Raw genomic sequence first — 26,048 nt, 5'->3', positions numbered from 1 at the left:
AAGGGGCAAGCCGTCAAGAGCGCGCGCGCGCAGACCCAGCCTCCGTGACGTCAGGGACGGGACGCAACTCAACGCAGTGCAAATTGGGAAAGGGGGATGAGCTGGGCGGCCTTCTGTCGGGATAGCGAAGGCTAATCCTTCCTGGGATTGGTGGGAAATGGGCCTTTGGCAAGGACGCCGGCGTTAGTGAAACGCGCCCAGCGCCAAGGTGAGTGCGGGTCTGGATCTCGGCCTTTGTTCCCCATATAGCTGACTGCGGTGAACCCCCTTTCTTTCCACCAGCCGCTGGTCACCTGGGAGACAGCCCTGACCACGAAGAGGGGTGAGACGACCCAAACCTAGAATGGGCTTTTGGAATATGGGCCCAACCTCGAGTTTTTCCCGCTGTCCACCTAGGGTTGCCTAGCGAGTTTCGTGTGGACTTGTTTTCCTGCTTAGAAGGTGGCCTTAACCGTATTCTTTCTTGGACACTCACACCCGACTTTGACCTACTCCCTCTTGCTTCCGTTTTCTCATTTTTTGCGAATGAGCTGCAATCCCAGGCCTTACTATAACCCCTCAGAGTGTTTGCCAATCCTTCCTCTGTCCCAGTCAAACTTGCTTTTTGTGAAGTCCAAATATGAGTTTAAGGAACCTATAAGTTCATTAGATTTAAAACTATGAATTCCCCAAATAAAAGCTTTTCTTTCTTAAAATTTGGCCTCTTTCCTAGAGTTGTGGGACAAGTTAATTTCACCTCCACTCCACCTTAGAAATGATCAGAACTCTGAATCACAGTGATACTCATTTATATGTAAAACGGCAGACTACACTTCTGAGTTTATTTCTTGCCTCCAGTTCATTCTGTGACCTTGAAGCAAGTCACTTAATCATTAACAAAATATTTATCAGAAGACCGAGGTGTTGTAAAGTCTAAGGAATTTACTATTTGTTAAGAGCTCTGGGTTTCAGATGAAGGGGACGCCGAACTAAAGGATGTTAACTCTTTCTGAATATGCAAGCATCCTTAGCTTTGTATGTTCTGCAGTCATTAAAAATGTCAAGTGATATTTGTTAAGGATGTATTCCTGTGTTAGGCTTGCTCTTTGGCTTTGCTGTGTAAGCAGATTTTGCATTTCAACAGATTCTGTTTAAGGTTCATTGTCGAACGTATTTCATGGTGGATTTAGTTTCGCATGACTCCACAGTACTGGACCAGTTGACATGAAAGGTGATGTAGGTCCTATGTCTTTATCATATTGCTATGGCTGCCTTGAAATGTGTATTTTTTTTTCTCATGACACACTAGTCATCTTTAAAATTAGATAGTAAGGACCTTATAATAGTAAAAAATAACTTATTAATGACTGAAATATACATGAATTGCACATAGGTATGTATTGTGAAAAAACAGTACATGAGAAAAACTGACAAAAATATTTTAAAGCTGCCTGTCTAGCCTTTATTTTTTTATATATTTAATTTTATTAATCATTATGGTCATTTGTTTATTAATGGAACATAATAGGAAAGAACCAAAAAGGCTTTTGTAAAGTAAGAAGTTGGAAAGTAAATCCAACACAGAAGCTTTTTTCTATAAAATTTCTAGCATATTTTATTGTGAACTTTTACAGATGAGAATATACTTATTTTTGTAGCAATGAAAGGAAAAAATCCATTAAATATGAGTTGCTATTTTAGAAGTAATTAAGAATTTTTTAAAATCTTAGTTATTGTTCTAGTTACCTAATGCCGTATAACGAATCATTCCAACACAAAGTGGCTTAAAACTACAATTATCTCTTATGTTTCACTGGGCTGACTGGACTCCACTGGTTGGTTCTCACTTTGGGTTTCTTGTACTTATACTTATAGTCAGATAAACAGGGTTGGAGTCATCTGAAAGCTCAACTGGGCTAGACAGCCATGATGGCTCATTCACACAGATGGTGGTTGATGATGGCTGGGAGTTCTGCTGGAGGTGTCAACTGCATGTAGACTCTGTGTGGCTTGGACTTCTCACAGTATGGAGTCTTGAGTTCCAAGAGCAAGTATTTGAAGAGACAGGAAGTGGAAACTGCCTCTTAAAGCCAGGATCCAGAAATTGGCACAGCATTATGTTCAACATTCTCTATTGGTTAGAACAGTCAGAGCCCTCCCCCCACCCTATGATAGATCTCAATAGATCGATACCTCTTGATGGAAGGAATGTCAAAGATTTTGTGGCTGTCTTTCACCTACCATAATTTTGTTGACAAAGTTGTATAGACTAATATTTGGGTTTAATGGTTGCAGAATAAGGTACACTTCCAATTTCTTTAACCATAATGCTTTATATCTTCATTGCATATTACAGTATTCAGAGCATTTTTCTGTATATATTTGTTGATACGACACCTATGAAGCATTCTCATTTTACAGATGAAAGTAAACAAGAGTAGTGGTGATGTTAGGAAGATTCAAGGAATTTGCTCAAAATCATATGATAGTAAATGGAAAATGAAACTAAGACCTACAATACTTTCATAATATAAAATTTTTATTAGTAAATAAAATGTTATATTAAACTTATTTGAAATTCTATATTTATAACCATACTAATTCAAGTAAAACAGTACTTATGTATAGTGAATAAAGTTAATGATAAGATATTTATTTTAATTTCTCAATTACAATGTTTAAAAATGAAAATGATTTCATAATTTTGGTAGATTGGGAATTATATGACTTTAGATGTTGATTTCAGATGGAAACTAACTGTCATCTTTATATTATTTCATTGCTTCTAGTAACGTGCTCGTATCTTTTCCTTATGTCCATGGTTCTCTGTCTTGACTGCACATTAGAATTCACCTGAGGAAGTATAAAAATACATCTGTGCAAGTTCTAAGCTCAGATTCTGATTTAACCATTTAAGAGTGGGTTCTGGGCATCACTATTTTTAAAAGTTCTGTAGATGATTCCAGTGCTCAGCTAGGATTGAGAACCATGTCTCTTTTTGGTACATACTGAATATTATCTGGTTCCCTACTCATCTACTTTGCATCTGTTAAAAAAAATTAAGGAGGTAAAGAGGGAGAAGAGATAGACAATGGGTTAAGATTATAACTATAGATAGACACCTATTCTGGAAAGTTACTCTTTTGTTTTTTCTAGTAATAGTCGTTAATAAAAGCAACAGATTTTGGCATGGTTTGTTACTGCCTGTATTATGGTACTTTGCTAGGTATTACCATTGTGTATTTATCTTTCATCTTAAGTAGAAACTTTGTTAGGTATATTCTTTGTATCCCCTGTAGCTCCCAACACAGCACCTTGAATAGATGTAGGTATTCTAAATGTTTACCATATTGAAGCTGGTTTATACACTCTTGAGAAGGAGGGCTAGTTCTTTTACTTTTTTAAAAAGCATTGTAAGAACTTTGTAAAAATTCTTTGGAATTCTCGTTTTCTTTAATTTCCATGATATTGCACTTGCTTAGTTTTCCTTCTTTGTTTCTTTTTCCCTTTAGGAATGCTCCTCCCCTACCCCCAAGTTCTGATGCCTTTAAGTATCTTGTCAGTTTTAGATAAGCAAGATCGCATTTCCTTGGTGATTCTAGTCCATGATTTTAGTTAATACAAATGATGTCTATGTTTTAAAAACTATTATAGGAGTTTTAAAATGTACATAAAAGTGAAGAAAATAGGATTATTTTAAAACATATCCTAGATAACATATCATTTCAATACCAATACTTTATCTCCCCAAATAATAGAGATTATCAAAATTAATATTAATCCCTTAATAGTTGATTTAATATCTCTCTGGTCTCTCTGTAGACTTTATCTCTAATTACATATTTACATCTCTATCAAGGCATCTTTCTTTAGATTGTTGTTTCTTTTGCATACACTCAGCATGTTTAAAATTTCCTGTAAATTTGAGGTTCTTATTTGGGGTAATTTTGCTCTCCCAGGGTACATTTGGCAATGTCTGGAGATATTTTTGGTTGTTACAATGAAGGGGGTGGATACTACTGGCATCTAGTGAGTAGAGAGGTGCTGCTAAACATCCTATAATGCACAGGGTAGCCTCCCAACAATAAAGTTTTATCCAGTCCAAATGCTGCTAAGTTTTTAAAACTACAGTACTTATTTACTTTTTGTTAACAGCACTACCATTCATCACATTTCTTAGGGTAGAAAGTTTGTGTGTGTGTGTGTGTGTGTGTGCGTGTGTGTGTACATACACAAGAGAAAATATTGTTTCAGTCAACCTGTTAATCAAAGCATGTTTTCTACCTTCTTTTGTGTGTGAATTTTTTTTCCGCAGTGGTCTGCTAGTTATTCTTTTCCAAAGTATCATTCTCTTCCCATTTCCTTCAAATCCATCTTGCATATCCCCTCTTTGACCCACCCTGAGATACCTTTTTTCCTGTCAGAACTGACTTATTACCTGCTGAGTTAAATATAAACAATTCTGGATGGCTTCAAAAGTCCTCCATAAAGTGACTCCATCTCCTTACCTAATATCATTTATTGTTAGCCAGCAGTTAAGTGCTGACTAAGGATTACTGAGGTAGATGCTAGGGCTCTACCATGTCAGAGTAATGGCATGTAAAGATATACCAGTATAATCCCTATAGTATTTCTTTTTTTTCTTATTGCCTTCTCATACTAATTCCTTATTTTGTGTCTTTGCTTGTATTGGTTTCCTCTTCTAAAATGCCTTTTTTTCCCCCTCACTGTATTCATAGCTATAACCTTTCTTAAGGCCAATTTCTGTCTATCTCATCACATCATCATGAGCACTGCATGCTTATAAAGCATGAGGATCTTAAAGCCTAGTTTAATACAGTATTTGGTCCAATTTTAAAGGAACAATACTGATAAATACTGTAGCATTTAGACCATCAAGAATGGAAGAAGTAGAACTTAAGTTGGTCCTTGAAGGAAGAGGGACCAGCCCAAAAGAGAAGAGTACACTCTGGGCTGGAAGAAGCTCCTTCCCCTCCCTCTCCCCCGCAAGCTACACCAAATTTTCCCCTCCTTTTGATTTCCTGATTTCTTAGGTACTGGAATCACATATTAATATATAGGGTAACAGTTAATTGTTGGCTTGTTATGTAATGAGTATTGGTTTTGCCTTGGTAACTAGACTTAAGATGTTTGTGATCAGAAACCCTATGGAACTCTCTTTATCCCCTAGAGGAGTGTTACTTAAAGTAGTCAGTCTCTGTTACAGGCTTGAAGTTTGTGCTTCAATATAATATATACTGCTTTCTTCATAGAGAAAGTCTTACTACTATAAAAAGTTCAATATGTTTAATTGACTTACTTTCTATCATAAGTGTTGTGTTTTGTCACAGACTGGTAACAGTTACCCAAACAGCACTGGTCTGTGGACCATACTTGGAGTAGCATTGCTTTGCAGGACTTTTATACTTTTTCAGTTGTAACCTGTAATAGTAAGACTATATGCCCTCTATTTTCTCCCCATTTGTTAACTCATTTCCAGCTGTACGTATTTCACTTCTGGAGCATTGCTGTTTGACTAAAGTTGGAGTTCTTAATCTTTATCAGGTTTACACATCTTAAGAAAATTTATTTTTGTTTTCAAAGAACTTTAATTTTTCATACGTATACTTAGTTTTTTGTTTTGGGGTTTTTTTGTTTGTTTGTTTACTTACAGTCCTTTTTGAATCATAACGTAATTTTAATGGGTTATATGTTATGTTTAATTTGTTCTAGTTTGTTGTAACATCAACAAACTGCTGCTGCTCTTTTCCTTTGTTTTTACGGTTGCAGCCCAAATAAGAAATTATGAATTCAGTCAGTCATTCTGGCCCTAATTTACTTTCTATCAATCTATTTTGAAATTTCTTTAATGGTATAATGAAGCAGAATGACTTAACAAAAATTTAACACATTAAATCTTACATAGATTTAAGTTGGATATATACCCTTCTTTGTTTTTCATTTGATTATGAAAAAAAATCCTTTACCTCATGCTTTGACTTCTGCAGAAATGTATGTGATTGTAGAAACTGAAATAGCAATTAAAGCAATTCTCTATTTTTAACACCAGGCATCTTATTTGACAGAATAACTTACATAATTTTGCAAATGAAAATGGAAACAACTGTGGTTCTTTGATGACATTATCAGAGAAAATTGTTACTTATTTCAGCTGTTCTCAAAAATCAATTAAGTACAGAAAAGGTAACTTTAAAAACATAATCTTTCTCCTAGAAACCCAAAAATTTGGATGTCATCATAATTTTATCCCTGTACTTTCCCTCCATGTGTTTAATCATTTGCCAGGTCCTGTCATTCTACCTATGCAGTATCCCTTGTATCTGCCTCCTCCATTCCATCTGTTTCCCTAGGTCTGACTTTCATTGTCTTTCCTTAGGATCATTATGATAGGTAACTAGTGTCTTTCTTATCTCCAGTCTTTTAAAGTTATAATACTGTTGTGCATTTGGATCATATAAATCCCTTCTTACAACCCTGCTATGGCTCTGTGTAACTTCTATTTTTAATTTTCTTATCTTTCAATTACAGTTGACATTCAGTATTATATTAGTTTCAGGCATACAGTATAGTGGTTAGACATTTATTTATATAACCTGTGAAGTGATCCATGCCCCCTTCCTGGTCTGTTACTTTTAAAAAACAAAATAATAAATGCTTTATGGTGACATTCAAGGCCTTTAATCATTATCTGTTCCTAGACTATTTTTTCAGGCTGTAGTGTCTAGTAGATCCTTGTTCACTCTCTGTACTGGCTAGTTCCTAAAGATGTTTTTTACTTTCTTGACTTTTTCCTTATACTGTTACTCATCTCTCTCAAAAGCCTTCTCCCACCAAAACTCACATAAATGCTATATCTTCCCATGATGCCTCCCAAGATCCCTCTAGTCATACCTAATCTTCCTTCTTAATTTTCTTTATTGTACATTATATATTTGTAACTCTTTTAATTTGAGTAAATAAGAATACTATGTTGTACTACCACTACTTACAACTTTCTCTTTCATATTAGATAAACTTTGTGAGGAAGTGGATCACATCTAATCTTCAAATTCCTAAAAGTACAATGCCTTCCATACAGCAGAATATCTGTGAATGTTTGAATTGAATCAAACTTTGAAATAGCTAAATAATTTGCTATTTTAAGTTACCTAGGTAGCTAACATAGTTTTTATATTCTTTGTCTTTTAAAGAGCCAAGTTTTAAAGATTCTTATCATGAGAAATTCAACTGAGAACATATTCTAGACTTCATTTTAGAAGGTTCAAACCAATAGCTTTCTTAGCCAAAAAACCTAATTGTTATGAATCGACAATATGTTCTGTGGTTAGACCAATAGTACTGATGACCCAGATAGATGATAGAATTGGAAAACATTAGTGTCAAACTGGTACTTGGTTACTCTGCATAACTTTGCCTTTAGTCCTTAGATCAGTTAGTAGTGTCACCAATAAAAAAAATGATTGGGCTTTTGGGAATTACATTTCAAGAGCCGGCCTATGTCAGGAGAGGAAATGTTGGTTTTCTTGGTTGAGTGTAAGTTTAAGATCTTAGCTGAGCTAGCTGGGGACAGAAAAGTCACGGATAACTCTTGTTATCTTATTGTTTTCTGGCCCCCATTAAATAGTCCAAGCTCTAGTGTCCCCTGAACTCTGCCACAGTGATGTCTGTTATAGTATCACTAAGGCCTCAGATTTCTTTCAGCACCTTCCCAAAAAGTTAGTTTCTTGACCTTACTTTCACTTAAAAGTATTATTACTCAACCTCTATTTATGTTTCAGCAGAAATCATGTTTCTGGAACACCATTCCACTCTATCCCGTCTGTCTGTCTTTTTTCTTCTTTCTTTTTAAAGTGACCTGTGATCACCCGTTCTTCCTGATAATGCTGATGCTCCTTGCCTGTGCCTCCCTGATTACATTGTCTGCCTCCCCAGAAATAGAATTTTATATTTATCATTCTTTGTTTTTCTTTATAGGCTTACCTCATTTGTATTCTTAAACAATGTATTGTTCAGCATAGTTTGTTTTTAAATTTTATACAAATGGCATCATATTATATGTATTTCTGCTTTTTTGTTCAACGTTGGGAGATGGTTGGTATGGGAGGTTAGGGTATGTTCTCTAGCTGAACTGTTTATCCTGGGAAGTCAGGGACTATGTTATATACCCTTCATATCTTTAACACTTAACATAGTGTGTTTTACAACGTAAGACACTCAAATGATGCTGTCGTCTGTAAGTATGAGGAAATCCAAGGGAGTCCATGTCATACTCTTTCTTTAATAGATGCTTTTAGCCATTTTGGTGATGAATTGGTGATGAATTAGATACCTAACTAGAAGGACATATTGAACATTAATTGATCTATTTGGAAGTAATGGTGTGGTCCAGAGGCTTTCTTTCCTGTCACGATACCTTCAGACACAGAACACAGAATAGAGGGAAAACATAGAAAATGTTTATATATGAGATCACTGTTTTTAAATTATGGATCTAAAGCTACAAAGTAAAGTTAAATATGTGTTTATAGATACATGGACCAAGTATAAATGGAAAAGACTGAAAATTATAAAATTGACTTTCAGAGAAAAAAAGACAGGTAGATTTAGTGACTAAGACAGTGGATTAATGGCACAAGGCTACAAGGATGAGTTCAAGAAATCAGAAAATATTAGTATTCAATATAAAATGTGATAGAATCAAAGCAGAGTGGGGTGCTTTTAGTTTCACATAGGTGAACAGAAGTCTTTCCCCCTAAAGTTGTACCTTACCCAACTTTTTAGAATTAAATGTTCATTGATGTCCATTCATCTAATAATAGTAAACTGATGGAATGAAGAGCATTAAGACAGTGAAAATAAGTGAGAAAAAAAGTCATAATCTCTTAAATGAATTACAGTGTCTATGCAAATTGTAATTAGTTCTTCACAGCTAAATACCTTGTATAAATTTAATTAGATTCCTGAAGTTTTCATTTGGTGACACTTACGATCTTGCTAGGACTTTCCATTTGGTATGCTCCCCTGATCTGCCCCAGCTACATGCATCCACGCACATGTACACACACACGCAACTTAATATCTAGTCTTTCTTCCTTTTGTCTTCATTTTGTTTTACTATCTTCTCCATCTTCCTAGTCAGAATTTACTAAATTAAATGAGGAAGCAAAGAATGTCATGAAATATCAAAGACTTTTACAGAATAAACCAAAGTATTTTGGTATTTTCTGCCAGGGAAACATGTTCATATCCCCAGCTTAATATAAAGTGGCACTGCTTACCTGCCCCTGTGCCCACTTATTTCTTTTTATAAACTGATATCATCAATGAGAAAGAAATATTTCTAATTTATGATCTATATATTAATGCAGATTTAATCGAAAAAATGTAAAAGCTCTTAGTCTGTTAATTCCTCTGACAGGGGAGATTCCTCATATTTAAGGCAAAATGATACAAACAGTAATTCATTAGTTAATGAAAATTTGAAAAAAAATTGTTTATTAATATCTCATACTCCCAAAATAGATGTTCAAGATAATTTAAAATTAAATTATATTCTTAGCAAAGAATATATTTTGGGAGTTTTTTTTTTTTAATGCTTGCTTGTTTTATTGTTAATGAGGAAAACTAGCAGAATTATTTGTGTTCATTTTGTTTTAGAAAATAACTACTTTTAATGAAGTACACCATCCATTGTAAAAGCGGAAAAATAAAGATTATTCATCATGCCTGCCGTGGCTTCAGTTCCTAAAGAACTCTACCTCAGTTCTTCACTAAAAGACCTCAATAAGAAGACAGAAGTTAAACCAGAGAAAAAAAGCACTAAGAAGTATGTATCTATTGCTAGTTTGACTGAGTCATACATTAATTTTTAGTTCATTTCTATATTGTTAAATGAGTTAGGTGAGTAGTCAGTTTAAAGATTATTTGAACAATGGCATCATCTCACAAAGTAAGACCTCCTTAGAGAAGTTTTAACTTTATCTTACCAGAATACATATATATTCTATTAATATGCATATTATCTATTTTCTGGACAATATACCAGATCATAAGTTTAAGAGGTAAAGACTGCAAGGGTTCTACAAAACTCAGCCACAATTAACATCTTTTTATAAAACAGTATAACGTTACTTTATTAAAGATTATTTTATCCTTGTGTATTTCACATATAAGAGATGGTCCTGGAATAGTCTTTCTTCGATTAAAAGAAAGAGATGTATTTTTTTTAATCCAATATTCACCAAAGTATTAATTTGTGCCAATTTGACATGAACTTTTAACCTAATGACTTATTTTATGTATCATAGAGATGGAAATAAGAGTTTCAGAAAGAAAGGTAGGACTAGCTAGCCATACACCCCAGACTTGGGGCAAGCAGATTTTAGAAATCACGGGGGAAAATAGTGTTCCATGACTGGAGATAAATGCGAAGCTCTTAAAAAAATGATACGTATGGTTCCAAATGAACCTGTGATGAGGCAGTTAAGAAACTTACGATTACAAGGGATATCATTATGAGTTTTTTTTAAGGAAATAAACAGAGGGTGGGAAGAAAACATAACATTAAAGATGAAGACAAGAGAGTAGTAGGAACTTTAAAGAATGTCAGGAAAGAAAATCCAAGAATGAAATGATATTACTAAACATTACTAACGACAAAAGGGGCTTTTTCAAAAGAGATCTTTGGGGAGATAGGAAGAATAAGAGTTTGGCCCACTTCTTGAGTTAACTTGGTAATGTTGATGGGGTGATGGAGAGAATAGCTCCTTTTAACATCTCTTGAATGATTTTCAAATAGGGAACAATGAGAAAGAAAGCCACCTTGAAGCTTTTTCAGAGAACTTCATCTAACCCTAAAACAGATCAGTCCGTTCTTGCAATGTCTGGTTTTGCTCTGTGACTACCTGATCCCATAGGAAGCGGTATGTCTGAAGGACTTTTTAAGTATACCACCATAAACTCATGTTCTTGCTGTGTCATAGCATGGTTCTAGAGACTGCTAGAATCCTTTTAGAATGTTTGGCTGGTTCACTGACTCACAGAGGCATTGTAGTCATCTCAGCTTGATCATATAGGCACAAGAGATGTACACGTATCAGGGTGAAAGAAATTTGAAGAAAACCCAAAGACTGTTGCACCCACTCTTAAACTTCTCTAGAGAATCTCCTCACTAGCTTTGGTTCGATTATTCCAAGACTATGATGCCATGTGAAGCAGGGTATACACACTGACTCAAAAGAGCTTTGTATAATACCATCTTTGGCTCTAAATACCACCTGGCCCTGTTTGTTGTGTGGTCTTCTGTTTCCTTGGCCTAACCAACTTCATCATTAATCCATGTCTCAATCTTGGAGCACAGTTTGAAAAATATAGAAAACAAGATGCACTGCTTTGTATAAATCAGTTATTGATAAACATATTGTATGTAAGCATTGGCATTATAACTTGGTTACCAAAACTTTAGTGCTAAGTGAATGAATTCCTCTTGTAGAAATACCTATTTTATTATATAATGTGCTTTCTAAAGACTGTCAAACCAAGAACCTGTCCTTTGAATACCACAGAATCTTCAAATTATTTTACTGAACTGGAATTTTAAGATGACATATTTTTGGACTTTAATTCTCTTTTTCTTTTAGGACCAGTGAATCAGTGCAGTTCAGACACTTTGTAGAAAACCTGAACTAAGTCAAAAGTTTAAACTCACATTCCCTTTCCTTTCCCTAGTTTCTTGGATTTTTAGATGGGGAGAATGTTACATAATGGTTAGAAAGGAGTGAGGAGAATTGAAACTATTTGTTTAACATTAAAATAATAAAGATTTTAGCTCTCCTATTTCAATACAAGTGGTATGTTCTTTAATTATAGAGTATGACTATTATGCAGCTGCCCAAGAACAGTTAGCCTCAGGATTCTGTTATAGCAAATCTTTTAAAACTGGACTGCATTTTGAACAGTTTGTGGTGTACAAACAGCTATTATGAAACAAATGTTTACTTGTCGCATAAGGGAAATACTCAAGTTGCATCCAAACTTATGTCTAACTTTGTATGGATTCCGAAATATGAAATTTATCGATATTCTCAGTGGACTTTATACATGACTTTTTCTTTCTGATGTCAAGTGTTTTAATTGCGTTTTCTCTAATTTTAAGTTATGTACAGAGTGCCCTGAAGATCTTCAAGGCAGCAGAAGAATGCAGATTAGATCGTGATGAGGAAAAGGCCTATGTACTATATATGAAATATATGACTGTTTATAACCTTATCAAAATAAGGCCTGATTTCAAGCAAGAGCAGGTACCTTTTATTTCTACCTTTTTATTTGCTAAGTTATTTTTGCACAATGGAGTTACCAATTTCCTCTAAAAGTTTTAACTAATACTGAAATTTAGATCATAGTATATCATAGCAAGTTTAAACTCTTAGCAGATCGAAAAAGCAAACTGAAACTGAAGATTTAGTTTCATTATTTGCAAATATATATTCGTGCATATGTGGATACACACATATGCACATTCTTAATTTGTGTTGCACTAGTACAAGTTTATAGCAACATACAGACTCATAATCAGTTTTCTATTATGATAAATCATTGCCAGGTCAAGTGGAAGGATTCAGTTTACTCATACATTAAGATATATTAAGAAAAACATGACTGATTGTACTCTCTCAAGATTCAAAGTTTAGTCACTTGTTTTTATGTGTCAGCTTTTTGTCACTGACATTGTAGCCTTTAAAGGTCTGAGATTAAAGATCTCAGTTTGCAAAATTAATGCTGATTTCTTCCATTTTTGTATAATTATTTATTTATTTTTGCTTTTAATCCTTTGAGCAGATCCCTTTCTTTGCTAAAGCCATGGGTAAGGAGAGAAGGGGAGGTGTAAATAAAAAAAGAGAACTGATGCCTAGGATAAATGTTAGAAAAAACTGTTGCATTTCATTTGCACCAGAAACAGGCAAAAGAAGAACTTAACAGACTTGTTTAGAGAAATGGGAAGAATTTTGTGTTGATGGTTCCTCCTTTATTTAGGAACAATCTTTCTACCAGACAATAAATAGTAGCAAAATACTGCCTATAGGTTTCTTATCTGGTAGAGAAGCTATTCTTAAATTAATATTGAGATTTTTATTTTGTTCACTGGTGGTAGAATTGCCTTGCCTCATTTAAATTGACTTATAGAAGTTAAAAAAGTTCTCTTATTCTTTGAAATAACCTTATTTTTCTCCACAGTAGTGGGACTAATATAATTTCTTTCAGTTGTTGGTTAAGGAATATAAGTTAAGTTTTATTTAATGGTGATAAATAATTGCTACTGTTTCTTCTCACCAGCAAGGTTATGCTAATAATAGTTATGGGGTTTTAGATCTTGCTTTGGAAAGGTGGCCCCTTGCATTTGGAGGTTCATCTTCTTTTCCACAAATGTCTAGCTGGATTGGTCCTGTCTTTGGAACATTTTAGGCATACTTACCTGCAGATAGAGGCAGAGGCTTACCCAAATTCAAATAAGTGTCTGCATACTCTTTGATGGTTTTCACAGTATCTGTTAAAATAGAATTGCTTTTAAAAAAGTAGAAGGGTTCACTAAAGTAAATATTTTTGAAAATTTTGCAAATTTGGGTAAGTTTGGTAGTTTTAGTGTTTGCTTTTTTTCTATTGTGGGGCCAATTTTTTAATGTACTTTTTTTTTTTGCTTTATTTTCTAAGTTAGTAGTTTTTTTCTTTGACAAGATAGGGGGTGTTTTTCTAGCCTCCCCTTTTTTTAATTTGAGAAGATTAACAGTAAACTTTAATCGATAAAGAGATTTTTCTGTTTCCACAGAGTATTATATTCCCAAAGGAAATATCTACTTGAAAGTCTCAAGAGTTGCTCAGGTTAGGAAGCTCCCTGTTACTTCATATGCTGCAGTTGTTCAGTTCCTGGTTTTCAGTAAAAGGACTGTTTTCATTTGCTCTGTCCAGGGTATCACATCTGCTTCTGTCTTAGAACTGTTTTTGTTTTATTTAGCCCGACCTCTCCAGTGTACTTCAAGTATGTGAAGTGTTAAATTTACTAACTAAATATTTTTTCATGTTTACCTTTTAAATCAGGTAAGGACAGAATGTAATGTCAAGTTTTTTCTTCAGAAACTTTATCTTTCAGTCTTATTTTACACTATGGAATATTTAAGATTTAGACAAATTTAGTTAATTTAGCAAGCTCACGAGTAGAGAACATAGTACATTTATTGCTTACGCATTGAAAAAATCAGTTTATGAACAGTTTTTTCAGGGTTATCTGAAAAGGAAAGAAGACAGATATATTGAAAATATTCGTATAGCAAAATCAGATAAAATTAGAATGACGTTTTTAAATCTCCATAGCATTCTTAATAATTAACCCTCAATATTATTGGTAAACCTTTTTGTTTGGGAAATCATGAGAGTTGCTTGAATTTGTACATTCAGGAATAGGAAAGTTCTACTTGCTAAACCTCAAAAGCAAAAGTTTTTAGTTGTGTAAGAATTGGACGTTTTTCAAATCTGCCAATTGTCAATACTATTGAAAATTTGAAAATATTTATACTTAATTTAACCATGCTCCCATAAGAGCACAGAGAGAGATAACTATTGACAGGAAACCTCACTAGTATTAGGAGAGTGTCATCTGAGAGTTTGTAACAGGCATAGCCAAACACACAATTTTTCCAGGATTTAAACAGGATTAAGCTGAGCATACAGCCTGGCTATTTAATAGTCTATGTCAAAAATTAATAAAACAAGTCATAGTATTTTTGGGGTTTACTTTGTATTTTGTTTTTAATCAGAGAAATCTTACAGTAATGATTACAGATTGTTCTATTAAAAAAGTTTATCAGTAGTCTGGACACTGATAACTGAAGTAATTACAGTTTCCACTATAATTTTCAATTGACACAATATTGAACATATTGTGTACTTTTATTGAAATTCATAGTGAGAGGACCTTTTTACTTACTTAGTCTTTAATCTAGAAGAATAAACTCAACTGAAACATGATCTACTTTTAGGCTAGATAGATAGACATATGATAGCTGTTACAACAGATTTACTCTACCCAAAGCTCTTGGAGACTGCCTTTCCATGAGCCAGAGATGGATATTTTTGACCTTCTGGCCTTTCTTTTTTAAAATTTTGATTACTGTATCATTTGTGATCAACTGTGCTAATAAGGTCTGTTTGCAAAGTCATACTGACAAGTTGTGGCAAATTAGATCCAATAATTAGCTGAGTTTCACTGTACTACAGTCATGTTGAACCAACTTTGATTTGAAAATACCTCTGATTGCAGGATCAATGAGTGACTTCTTAGAGAAGTGACTTTAAAAAAAAAAAAAAGCTTCGTTATGTTTATTAGTGAATTATATGCCAAGCATTTTGTATTTTTTAAAGGTAGATTATATTTTTGATGGTTTATTTTCTATCATTTGATTTTTAGTTACTAAAGGTTTTCTCAAATGTAAAACTTGTTTTTTTGTCTAAAGTGCTTTGACACCAGTTGGAAAATGGGCAGCTGTTGTAAAATACAGGTAGAAGCAAACATATCTCCCTTTAAAACAAATAAAACAAATTCCATGCTGTAGATTGATACACAATTTGCTTTATTGCTCTAAAACTAGTGGGAACAAAAAGCTCAGTATCTGTTTACACTAGATAAATATATTATGCTCTCAAAAGCTTTGCTTTTTGGCACTTATTTATAAATAATAAGAATAGTATCTATACTTCTTAAAAGGTACCTTACAGGTAAGTAAAATTGTTACCTACTAGAATTTTTTAAACCATGCTAATAGTATGATGAGATACTTTTGAAACACTTGGAGAATAAGTGTGCATTTATGTAGGTTAAAAGTTTTTAAAAAGTACTTCAATCATAATAACGTTTTCATCTAAACTTCCCTTTACATAAGTGCCATGATTTTAATGTTTTTTTTTAGCATTAGAACTGTGTACAATGGCCAGTACTAACAGTATAGGATGGGTTTCATATAATTTTAGGACTACTTTCATTCAATACTTGGACCTGCAAACATCAAAAAAGCTATCGAAGAAGCCGAAAGACTCTCTGAAAGCCTTAAACTCAGGTACAGACATTATTATTATCAAATCTTTACAAGATTAAAATTTAGAACATAAAAATATTATTTAGAATTTGTCTGTTTATATCGATCATGTTTATAAATCCCAAGTCCTGGAAATAAGTCCTATGTTAAGTAGGACACAAAAATTAAAATCTTTTGCCATATTACTTATGTTCATGTATTACCATTAATTTTCTTTACTGAAGTTGTAAAAATGTTTAGGATGGTAGATTACAGTAAACATTGGTGTATTATGTTAGAGCTCAGGTCCAATTTTTTCTGACAAGATTATTCAGATAAAAGCAATTCCTCATATGCCTCATGTTGTAATGTGTTACTGGACACTGTTCTTATGGGAATGAAGTATTAACTGTTAGTTACTGTATAGTAATGAAGTATTTACTGCCTGGTTGCAGATCGAAATGTTTTTTAAAAAAATTAATTCTAGTATTTGCCATGACTGGTTTACCAGGCTTATAGAATAATTAGAAATTAAAAATAGTATGTTTCAATTTTTAGTCATTCTCTAAATAACAAAATAAAAAGAGAACTATTTTTAGTTCAGTATTTTTTCTTAATGATTTTTCATTCTTGGATCAATTAACTATGATAGTTGTATACATCATAGTCTTTACTTAGAAATTATATTTTTTAACTAATGTATTCCCTTCATCTTTTCCATAAATTACTAATCTTGGGTCTAGAGTATGTTAAGGTGAATGATACCATTTAGAATCACTATTCTCTTTCTTTAGCCAGTTAAGTAAGTAGAATAGAATTTCTTCTAATCTTTGGGTTACCCATTATTAGCTGTTTTCTCTTGGGTTTGCTTAGTTTTTCCCTAATCATACTGTTACTAACAGTCTTCATGTTCTTTATCTCCTCTATCTTTTGAGCTTTAGGTCTTTCACTGATTTGTTTGTCCTTTTTAATATTTTGAACCACTTTATAAGTAAATGAAACTTTATAGTTAATTTTAGAATTTTAAGATTGTAAGTCCTTTTAAAAGGAAATTATAGCAGATTTGAATCATTAAAAGGTTGAAATTAGTGGGAGAGAAAGAGCAACAAGAGCATTAAACAACTTCAATTTGAGAACATAGAGTTTCTTTTTAAGATTTTGGGGCAATTTAAAATAAATCTACATAAGGCAGATTTACAAGTTGTAGCTTGTAATGAACAATGGCAGTGTCAAATTTCAATTGCTGGGTGAAAATGTGTACCCAAGCAGGGTACTAGTGTTATGTAACTGGAACTCCTTTACTTTCCATTATTATGGCCATAAAAAACATCTTGACTTCTTTTTTCATCTAGATATGAAGAAGCTGAAGTTCGGAAAAAACTTGAAGAAAAGGACAGACAGGAGGAAGAGAAACTGCAGAAACAGAAAAAACAAGAAGCAGGAAGAGAGGATGGTGGCACATCAGCTAAAAGTTCTTTGGAAAATGTATTAGATTCCAAAGACAAAACCCGAAAGGTATTTCAGATTTATTCTGTGAGATAAAAAGGTTCATTCTTCTTCTCAGATGATTTGCATAAGAAGAAGAGTTGAGTTATCACTACAACGTTCTTTTAGGCAACAAAGATAAAATTTAATGTGTTTTATTAGAAATTGAATTGAATATTTTAGCTTCAGTTGGTACCAAGTTTTTCTTGGAGCATCTACAGAAATATGTTCTGTACATTAGTTTTTAGCAGTCACGATAACTTTGATTAGAGCATTTGGAAAGAGCGTTTGAGCTGTAATTCAGTATATCTGAGTTCTCATTTCCTCATTTGCCAAATGAAGATCTTAAATAAATGATCTTTAAAGTCTTTTTCTAATTAAAGATAATTTATATTAAAAGAAAGACTTGGTATGCTACTTATTTGGTGCCAAACCTTTTATCTATTTCTGGGGTCTCATTCTCTCCTCCTTTGCTTTTTTCTCTTTCTCTGCCCCAGGTTTCTCTTCCTTTCTCTTCCTCTCATTCCATTTTGTCCACCATCTACTTGCAGTCTTTTCAATAACATTTGTTTGTCAAACACCATCGATGACTGAATCTCTACCTTCTAGCTGTCACTGTATTGTCCTGCCTTCACCTCCTCAGAAACTATTCTTCCTAAAATGTAATTTCTTCTGCACTGTTGAGATTCATGGAAAGATTTCTGCTTTAATTTCTTTTAAGCATTTTGTAGGTTTTAGCTAACCATTTGTATGAGGACCATCATTGCTTTCATTAAAAAATAGTTATTGAATTGTTTGTGATACTGGACTAGGCATTATGTAAAAGTAAATGAAGAAATCTGATCTTTTGATTTTAGGGGTTCATGTAAGAAATATACTGCCTTAGATGTTCATTTATAAGTCAAATGGCTGACATTAAAAAATAGTAAGACTTCAAAGAACCAAAAGGGACTTTTAAATTTCTTCATTTGTTGACTTTCCAACAGCAGAGCCAACTACTTTTTTGTTTTACTTTTGTTTAGCCTTTTTATATTGAAAAGAAAATACAATTACACCTTGTTACCCAGCTTCAGTAATCAACTAACATTTGTCATATTTTTGATCTGCACCTTTCCCCTTTTCTTTGGCTAGATTATTTAGAAGCAGATTCCAGGTAACATATGATTTTGCTCCTAAATTTTTCTGTATGCATCTCAAAGAAGGGACATTTTTTAAAAAGTTAAATACAGTTGGCATACATTATTAGACTTAGGTGTACAATTTAGTGACTCAACACTTATATACCTTACAATGTGATCACACTAATTCTAGTAACTGATGTTAAATAGTTTACTACCTATGTTTTCTTCTAGGAATTTTAGGACTTATATTTACATTTTTAATCCATTTTGAGTTTTTTTGTGTGTGTATGTGGTGTAAGAGAGTGGTCCAGTTTCATTTTTTTGCATATATCTTCAGTTTTCCCACCACCACTTATTGAAGAGGCTATCATTTCTCCATTGTATATTCCTCTCTCATTTGTCATAGATTAATTGACCATATAACCAGTTTATTTCTGGGCTCTCTACTCTGTTCCATTGATCCATGTCTGTTTTTGTGCCTGTACCACATTATTTTGATTATTATAGCTTTGTAGTATAATTTGAAATTCAAGTGCCTGATACCTCCAACTTTGTTCTTGTTTCTCAAAATTGCTTTTGTGGTCTCTTATGACTCCATATACATTTTATGATTTGTTCTATTCCTATAAAAATGCCATTGGCATTTTGCTAGGGGTTGCATTGAATCTGTAGATTTGGGTGGTGGTCGTTTTAACACTATTAATCTTTCCAACCCATGAGCATGGTATGTCTTTACATTTGTTTGTGTACTCCTCAGTTTCTTTCTTCAGTGTCTTCTAATTTTTAGAGTACAGGTCTTTCACTTCCTTAGTTAAATTTATTTCTAGATATTTTATTCTTTTTAATGTAAATGGGATTGTTTTCTTAGTTTCTCCTTCTGAATGTTTGTTATTAGTGCATAGGAATGCAACAGATTTCTGTATATTAATTTTGTATCCTATTTTACTGAATTTATTTGTTAATTCTACGATGTTAGCTGTGGGCTCGTCATATGTAGCCTTTATCATTTTGAGGTAATTTGCTTCTGTTCTTACTTTGTTGAGAGTTTTTATCATAAATGGATATTGAATTTTGTCAAATGCTTTTTCTGCATCTATTGAGATGATACGATTTTTATATTTGGATTTGTTGATGTGATGTATCACAATTATTTTGCAGATATTGTACCATCCTTGCATCCCGAGTATAAATCCCACTTGATCATGGGAATCTTTTTAATGTATTGTGAATTTGGTTTGCTAGTATTTTGTTGAGAATTTTTGCATCTGTGTTCTTCAGGGATGTTGGCCTAAATTTTTTTGTTGTTGTGTTTGTCTTGTTTTGGTAGGGTAATACTGGCCCTGTGGATGTGTTTGGAAGTGTTACCTCCTTTTGATTTTTGGGAATAGATTGAGAAAGATAGTAATTATTTAAATATTTGGTGAAACTTACCTATGAAGACATATGGTCCTGTGTTTTTGTTTTGGGGGACATTTTTGACTACTGCTTCAATTTCATTGCTGGTAATCTGTTCAGATTTTCTGTGTCTTTTTGAGTCAGTCTTGGAAGATCGTGTTTTTAGAAATTCATCTATTTCTTCTAGGTTGTCCAATTTGTTGGCTTATAATTGCTCATAGTATTCTCTTATCCTTTGTATTTCTTTGGTGTCAATTGTTGCCTCTCCTTTTTCATTTACGATTTTATGTTTTTGAGCCTCCCTCTTTTTGTTGATGAGTCTGGCTAAAGTTTTGTCAGTTTTCTTTATCTTTTCAAAGAACCAGCTCTTAGTTTCATTGGTATGTTTTATTTTTCTTCAATCTCTATTTTGTTTATTTTCACTTTGATATTTATTATTTCCCTCCTTCTGCTCACTTGAGCTTTGTTCTTTTTCTAGTTCCTTTAGGGGTAAGATTAGACTGTTTATTTGGAATTTATTTTGTTTCTTGAGTTAGGCCTGTATCACTATGAATTTTCCTCTTAGAACTGGTTTGGCCATGTCCCATATATTTTGGATCATTGTGTTGTCTAAGTAATTTTATTTCCTCATTTTCTTTGTTAACCATGATTATTTAGTAGCTTGGTGTTTAATGTCCATGTGTTTTTTGTTTTCTCTAGTTTCTTTTTGTAATTGATTTCTAGTTTCATACTGTTGTGATCAGAGAAGATGCTTGATATGATTTAAGTCTTCTTAATTTTATTGAGACTTGTTTTGTGGCCTAACATGTGGTCTATCCTGGAAAATGTTCCATGTGCACTTGAAAAGAATATGTACTATACTCTTTTGGGGTGGAATATTCTGAAATTTCAAGTCTGTCTGGTTTAATGGGTCGTTTAAGGCAGTGGTCCCCAACTCTCTTGGCACCAGGAACCGGTGCTCCTATGAGAATCTAATGCCTGATGATCTGAGGTGGAGCTGAGGCTGTGATGCTAGTGCTGGAGAGCGGCTGCAAATACAGATAAAGCTTCAGTACCAGTACCTATTTGCGGCCTGGGCATTGGAGACCCCTGCTTTATGTTATTAGATGATCCTACATTGAGTGCAAAATGTTTACAAGTGTTACATTCTCTTGTTGGATTGGTCCTTTTATTATTCTGTAATGTCCTTCTTTGTCTCTAGTTATAGTCTTGTTTCAAAGTCTATTTTGTATGATGTAAGTATTGCTACCCCAGGTTTCTTTCACTTTCATTAGCCTGAAATCTCTTTTTTCCATCCCTTCACTTTCAGTCTGTGTGTGTCTTTCAATTCTAAAGTGAGTCTTCTGTAAGCATTACATGTTTGGGTCTTGTTTATTTATCCATTTAGCCACCCTGTGTCTTTTAATTGGAGCTATGTAGTTATTTCCATTTTATTAATTGTTTTGTTTGTTTCATTGTTTTTCACTGTTCCTTTCTTCTTTAGTACACTGATTGCTTTCTTTAGTGGTTTGTTTTAGTTCTTTTCTCTTTATTTTTTGTACCTATTATAAGGTTTTGGTGGTTACCATAAGATTCATATATAACAAGCTATGTTTATTATAGTCTATTTTTATAAAGTTGATGGTCACTTATAATCACATTCTAAAAGCCTGCTTTTTTTAACTTTAAGGAAGACTTTATTTAAGACTACTGTAATATGGGAGAAAAATTTAACTCAATAATGTGTAAACAAAATGTAGGAAGATTTTAAAATGCTGGTTAGCTGGGGGGAGAGGGGAGGTAGATGGGGTAAAACGGGTCAAATATGTGGTAACAAAAGAAATTAACTATGGGAGGTGAACATATAATGTAAGCATATATATGTCTTACTGTTAAAATGTACAACTGAAACTTACTGGATTTTGTTAACCAATATCACCATAAAAAATAAAAATAAATAAAATAAATAATTGAAATGCTGGTTAGCTAATGGAGAAGTATTGGAAAATGTTAGGGGGAGATTGGTCAATGTGAGAGATCATCTGTGTTTGCTATTTGTCACTTACAGAAGTTAGGCTTCTACCCTCCCACAGAGACTGGGAGATAGGGCCTTATGTTTTGTTTTTTTTTTAATTTATTGTGGTAAAATACACATAACATAAAATTTAACATCTTTTCTTTCCCCAGCTTTATTTAAATATATTAGACAATTAGTCGCTCATATTTACATTGTACAATTCAATGAGTTTTTTTTTCAATTATAGTTGGCATACAATAATATTTTAGTTTTAGTTGTACAGCATAGTGATTAGAGCTCAAGTGGTCATCCCACTAAATCTAGTACCCTTCTTCCCCCCTTACCTATTTATTACAACATTATTAACTATTTTCCTTATGCTACACTTTATATCTCCATGACGATTTTCTAACTATCCATTTGCACTTACTCCCTTTGCCCTTTTTCACCATCCCCTCCAACCCTTCCTGTCTAGTTGCCCTCAAAATATTCTCTGTATCTATGAGATTGTTTTCATTTTTGTTATTGTTATTTTGTTCTTTAGGTTCCTCCTGAAATTCAGGTGGTATTTGTCTTTCACCATCTGACTTACTTCATTTAGCACAATATCTTCTAGGTCCATCAAGGCAATATCTTTTTCTATCCCCTTCCTTTTAGTCTGTGTATGTCTTTTAATCTGAAGTGAGTCTCTTGTAGGCAGCATATGCAGGGGTCTTGTTTTCTTATCCATTCAGCCACCCTATCCTTTGGTTGGAGCATTTAATTCTTTTCCATTTGAGGTAGTTATTGATAGATATGTAGTTATTAACATTTTTTATTCATGATTTTAATACATGTTTTTTCTTCTTAAAGCAGTCCCTCCAACTTTCTGTAATAGCTTGGTGCTGATGAATTCCTTTACTTATTTTTGTCTAGGAAGCTTTTTATCTGTCCTTCAACTCTAAATGATAGCTTTGCTGGATGAAGTATTCCTGGTTGTAGTCCTGGGTTTTCATCACTTGAATATTTTGTGCCAAACTGTTCTGTACTGCAAAGTTTCTTTTGAGAAATCAGCTGCCAGTTTACTGAGTACTCTCTTGTAGGTAACTAACTGCTTTTCTCTTGTTGCTTTTAAGATTCTCCCTTTTTATATAACCTTTGGCATTTTAACTATGATGTGTCTTGGTGTGGGCCTCTTTGGGTTCCTCTTTCTTGGGATTTTCTGAGCTTCCTGGGATTGTATGTCTATTTCCTTCACCAGGTTAGGGAAGTTTTCCATCAATATTTCTTCAAATAGCTTTTCCACTTCTTGTTCTCCCTCTCCTCCTTCAGGCACCCCTATTACACGGATAATTTTACATTTAATTTTGTCCCAAAGACTCTTTAACTTATTATTATATTCTTGGCTTCTTTTTTCTCGTCGTTCTGATTGAGTGTCCTTGGCGTTCCCATCCACTATATTAATGGTTCAATCCTCTTTTTCATCCACTTTGTTAATTCCCTCTAATATAATCTTCATCACAGATAATGCAGTCTTCATTTCTACTGGTTCCCTTTTATGATTTCCATTTCCATTTTTTTTATTATCTCTTTGTTGAAGTTCTCAATGAATTCATCTACACTTCCCCTAAATTCATTGAGTATATAACCAGTGTTTTGAACTCTGCATCTATTAGATTGCTTGACTCCACTGATTCCTGGGTCTCTGTTTTGTTCTCTCATATGGTTTCTGCTTCTTTGTCTTCCCATTTTGGCTGCCTTTCTGTGTCTGTTTATATGTACATAAGCAAAGCTCCTAAGTCTCTTGGTCTTATTAGTGTGGCTTTGTGTAGTAGGTGTTAGTGGCACAGTCTTGATAGGGCCTCAGCTACAGGCCAAGTTTAGCCCCAGCCTGTGCCCATTCAGGGCCACCTGTTAAGACAGAGCAAGCAATCCACAGATGCTGTGCTTATAGTTGCCTCAAGAAACCATGCCAGAAACTGAGGTCAGCTGCCACCAATGTGGGTCTTGGAGCTTGCTCAGCAAGTTGCACAGGACTTGACAAGGACACAACTAGATGTGGGTTGGATAGGGCCATGACTTCGGACAGGAGGAGTTTCAGGGAATCCTCTGGGTGGAGTGACCTCTGTTATCCAGTTTGATGATGTCTCAGCTATCTGTGGTGGCGCTGGGTCTGCATACTGGGAGTGGGGAGGGCTCAACAGAGGAACAATGGATACCACCAGCACTTCTGCCTGAGAGAAAGCCTCACCTCTGGCCCTCACTTCAACAATTCAGAGTACCCCTGTATGTCCCTGGTGCCCCCTGCCCCCAGCAGCCTACTGGGTGCTGGTGCTCAGAACAAGCGAGGCTGTCACTGCAAAAATTCAGTCACAGACACAGCCCCTTTAAGAGTAACGTCTGCAGCTGCTGCAGCCTCTGTCTCGCTCAGCCATGGTAACCTCGCATCCTCGGTCAGTCCTACCTCCTCCCATTGCAGGGTGATTTTTTATTTCTCTCCCTAGTTATACAGCTTGTTCATCTAGACCCCAGGCGACTCTGCTTGCTGTTTGCTTTGTGTTTCCATGTGTTCGCAAGAGCAGATGAACAAAGCCTTTATCATCTACGCCATTTTTCCATAAAATTTAACATCTTAACCATTTTTTTAAGTACACAGTTAGTGGTATTAAGTAAATTCACATTGTTGTGCACCCATCTCCACTATCCATTTTCAGAACTCTTTTTATCTTGCAGAACAGAAACTATATCTATTAAACGATAACTCCAAAATCCCTTCTCCCCCAAGCTCCTGGCAGCCACCATTCTACTTTCTGTCTCTATGCTTTTGACTAGAGGTACCCACTCTAGGTACCTCACATAACTGGAATCATATACTATCTGGAAAGCTTTACGTTTTTTACTAACCTTCCCACGTATATATTTTTGTCATATTTTACATCTTTTGTGTGCAAGTGTGTGTGTATGTGTGTGTGCATGGGCACATGTATATCCCTTTATTATTGTAGTTACACATGATCTTACTACTTTTTCTTTTAACCTATATTTACCATATATATGGTTGATCCCCTACTTTTACTAAATGTTTGCCTTAATACATGAGTTTTTTTTCTTTCTGTTATTTTCTTGGTTTTACTTTTGGCTGTTTCTTTTCTACTTAAAGAAGTCCCTTTAACATTTCTTAGAGTGCTGGTTTAGTTTAGTGATGTTGAACTCCTTTAGCTTTTGCTTGTCTGAGAAGCTCTTTATCTCTCCTTCACTTTGCTGGGTAAAGTGTTCTTATTTGTAGGTTTTTCTCTTTCATCACTGAATATTTTTGCCAGGGAATAGCCCCATTTTTATTTCATTGCAAGAAGTACTCTCTCATTAAATTAAATTTAAAAATTTCTTTAACAATCTCTGCTTTTAAATTATATTTGGCTGCTAACTGAAGAAAATTTTGAGGAAATGTCATATAGTTCTGATATACTGCTAGTTATTTTTGCTGTAAACTACTGCCAGTAATGTCATTACTGTTCATCTGTATTTTTATAAAATGCCAGTAACTCTGTACTCTTAATTTTCTAGGCTTTGTTTTAATGAAGTATTAAAGTTGAACTTTTTGTTTCTATGAAAATTTTTGTTTCTACTAAAGTTGAAACTTTTTTTTTCTATGAAATAGATAAATGGTGAAAAGAGCGAAAAGAATGAGACCACAGAGAAAGGTAAGTATGTACAGAAAGAGGGAGTTCTTTTAGGTTATTACTCAGATCTTTTAATCAGAATAAGCTTCAGATTTTACACAGTGAGATTTTAACATTGTTTCTAATCTGTATGTAAGCTTTATCATTTTTCCTAACCTGTACAAATATATTGAAAATGTATGATGTTCTGAATTTATATATCATAGAGAATATTTATGGTAATATGCAATTGAAAGCATCAAAACCACAGTTTGTAATATTTTTCTTTTTGAGATGTAGTTTGTATCGTGGTCAAGAACATGGACTCTCAGAAGGTAGACTGCCTGGATTT

The 26,048-nt window shown here is 33.9% G+C and overlaps 1 protein-coding gene across 3 annotated transcripts in view; it reads left to right on the top strand.

Moving 5' to 3' along the window:
* The first annotated feature begins 49 nt into the window (after positions 1 to 49).
* Positions 50 to 26,048, top strand: part of USP8 (ubiquitin specific peptidase 8) — a 48,204-nt gene continuing 22,205 nt past the window's right edge. For 2 of the 3 annotated variants that reach the window (XM_039889060.1, XM_039889062.1), the window contains exons 1-6: positions 50 to 208; positions 9,658 to 9,826; positions 12,155 to 12,299; positions 16,018 to 16,103; positions 17,414 to 17,576; positions 25,696 to 25,738. In XM_039889060.1, coding sequence (XP_039744994.1) covers positions 9,723 to 9,826; positions 12,155 to 12,299; positions 16,018 to 16,103; positions 17,414 to 17,576; positions 25,696 to 25,738 — 541 coding nt within the window. In that variant the 5' untranslated portion in view covers positions 50 to 208; positions 9,658 to 9,722. The remainder of the gene's footprint in view (positions 209 to 9,657; positions 9,827 to 12,154; positions 12,300 to 16,017; positions 16,104 to 17,413; positions 17,577 to 25,695; positions 25,739 to 26,048) is intronic. The other variant, XM_039889061.1, reaches the window with a different exon arrangement.

Source organism: Pteropus medius, unplaced genomic scaffold (assembly GCF_902729225.1).
Source record: "Pteropus medius unplaced genomic scaffold, Ma_sr-lr_union100, whole genome shotgun sequence".
NCBI classification, from domain to species: Eukaryota; Metazoa; Chordata; class Mammalia; order Chiroptera; family Pteropodidae; genus Pteropus; species Pteropus medius.
The sequence above is the reverse complement of the archived record's forward strand: the minus strand, read 5'-3'. Positions and strand labels throughout refer to the sequence as shown.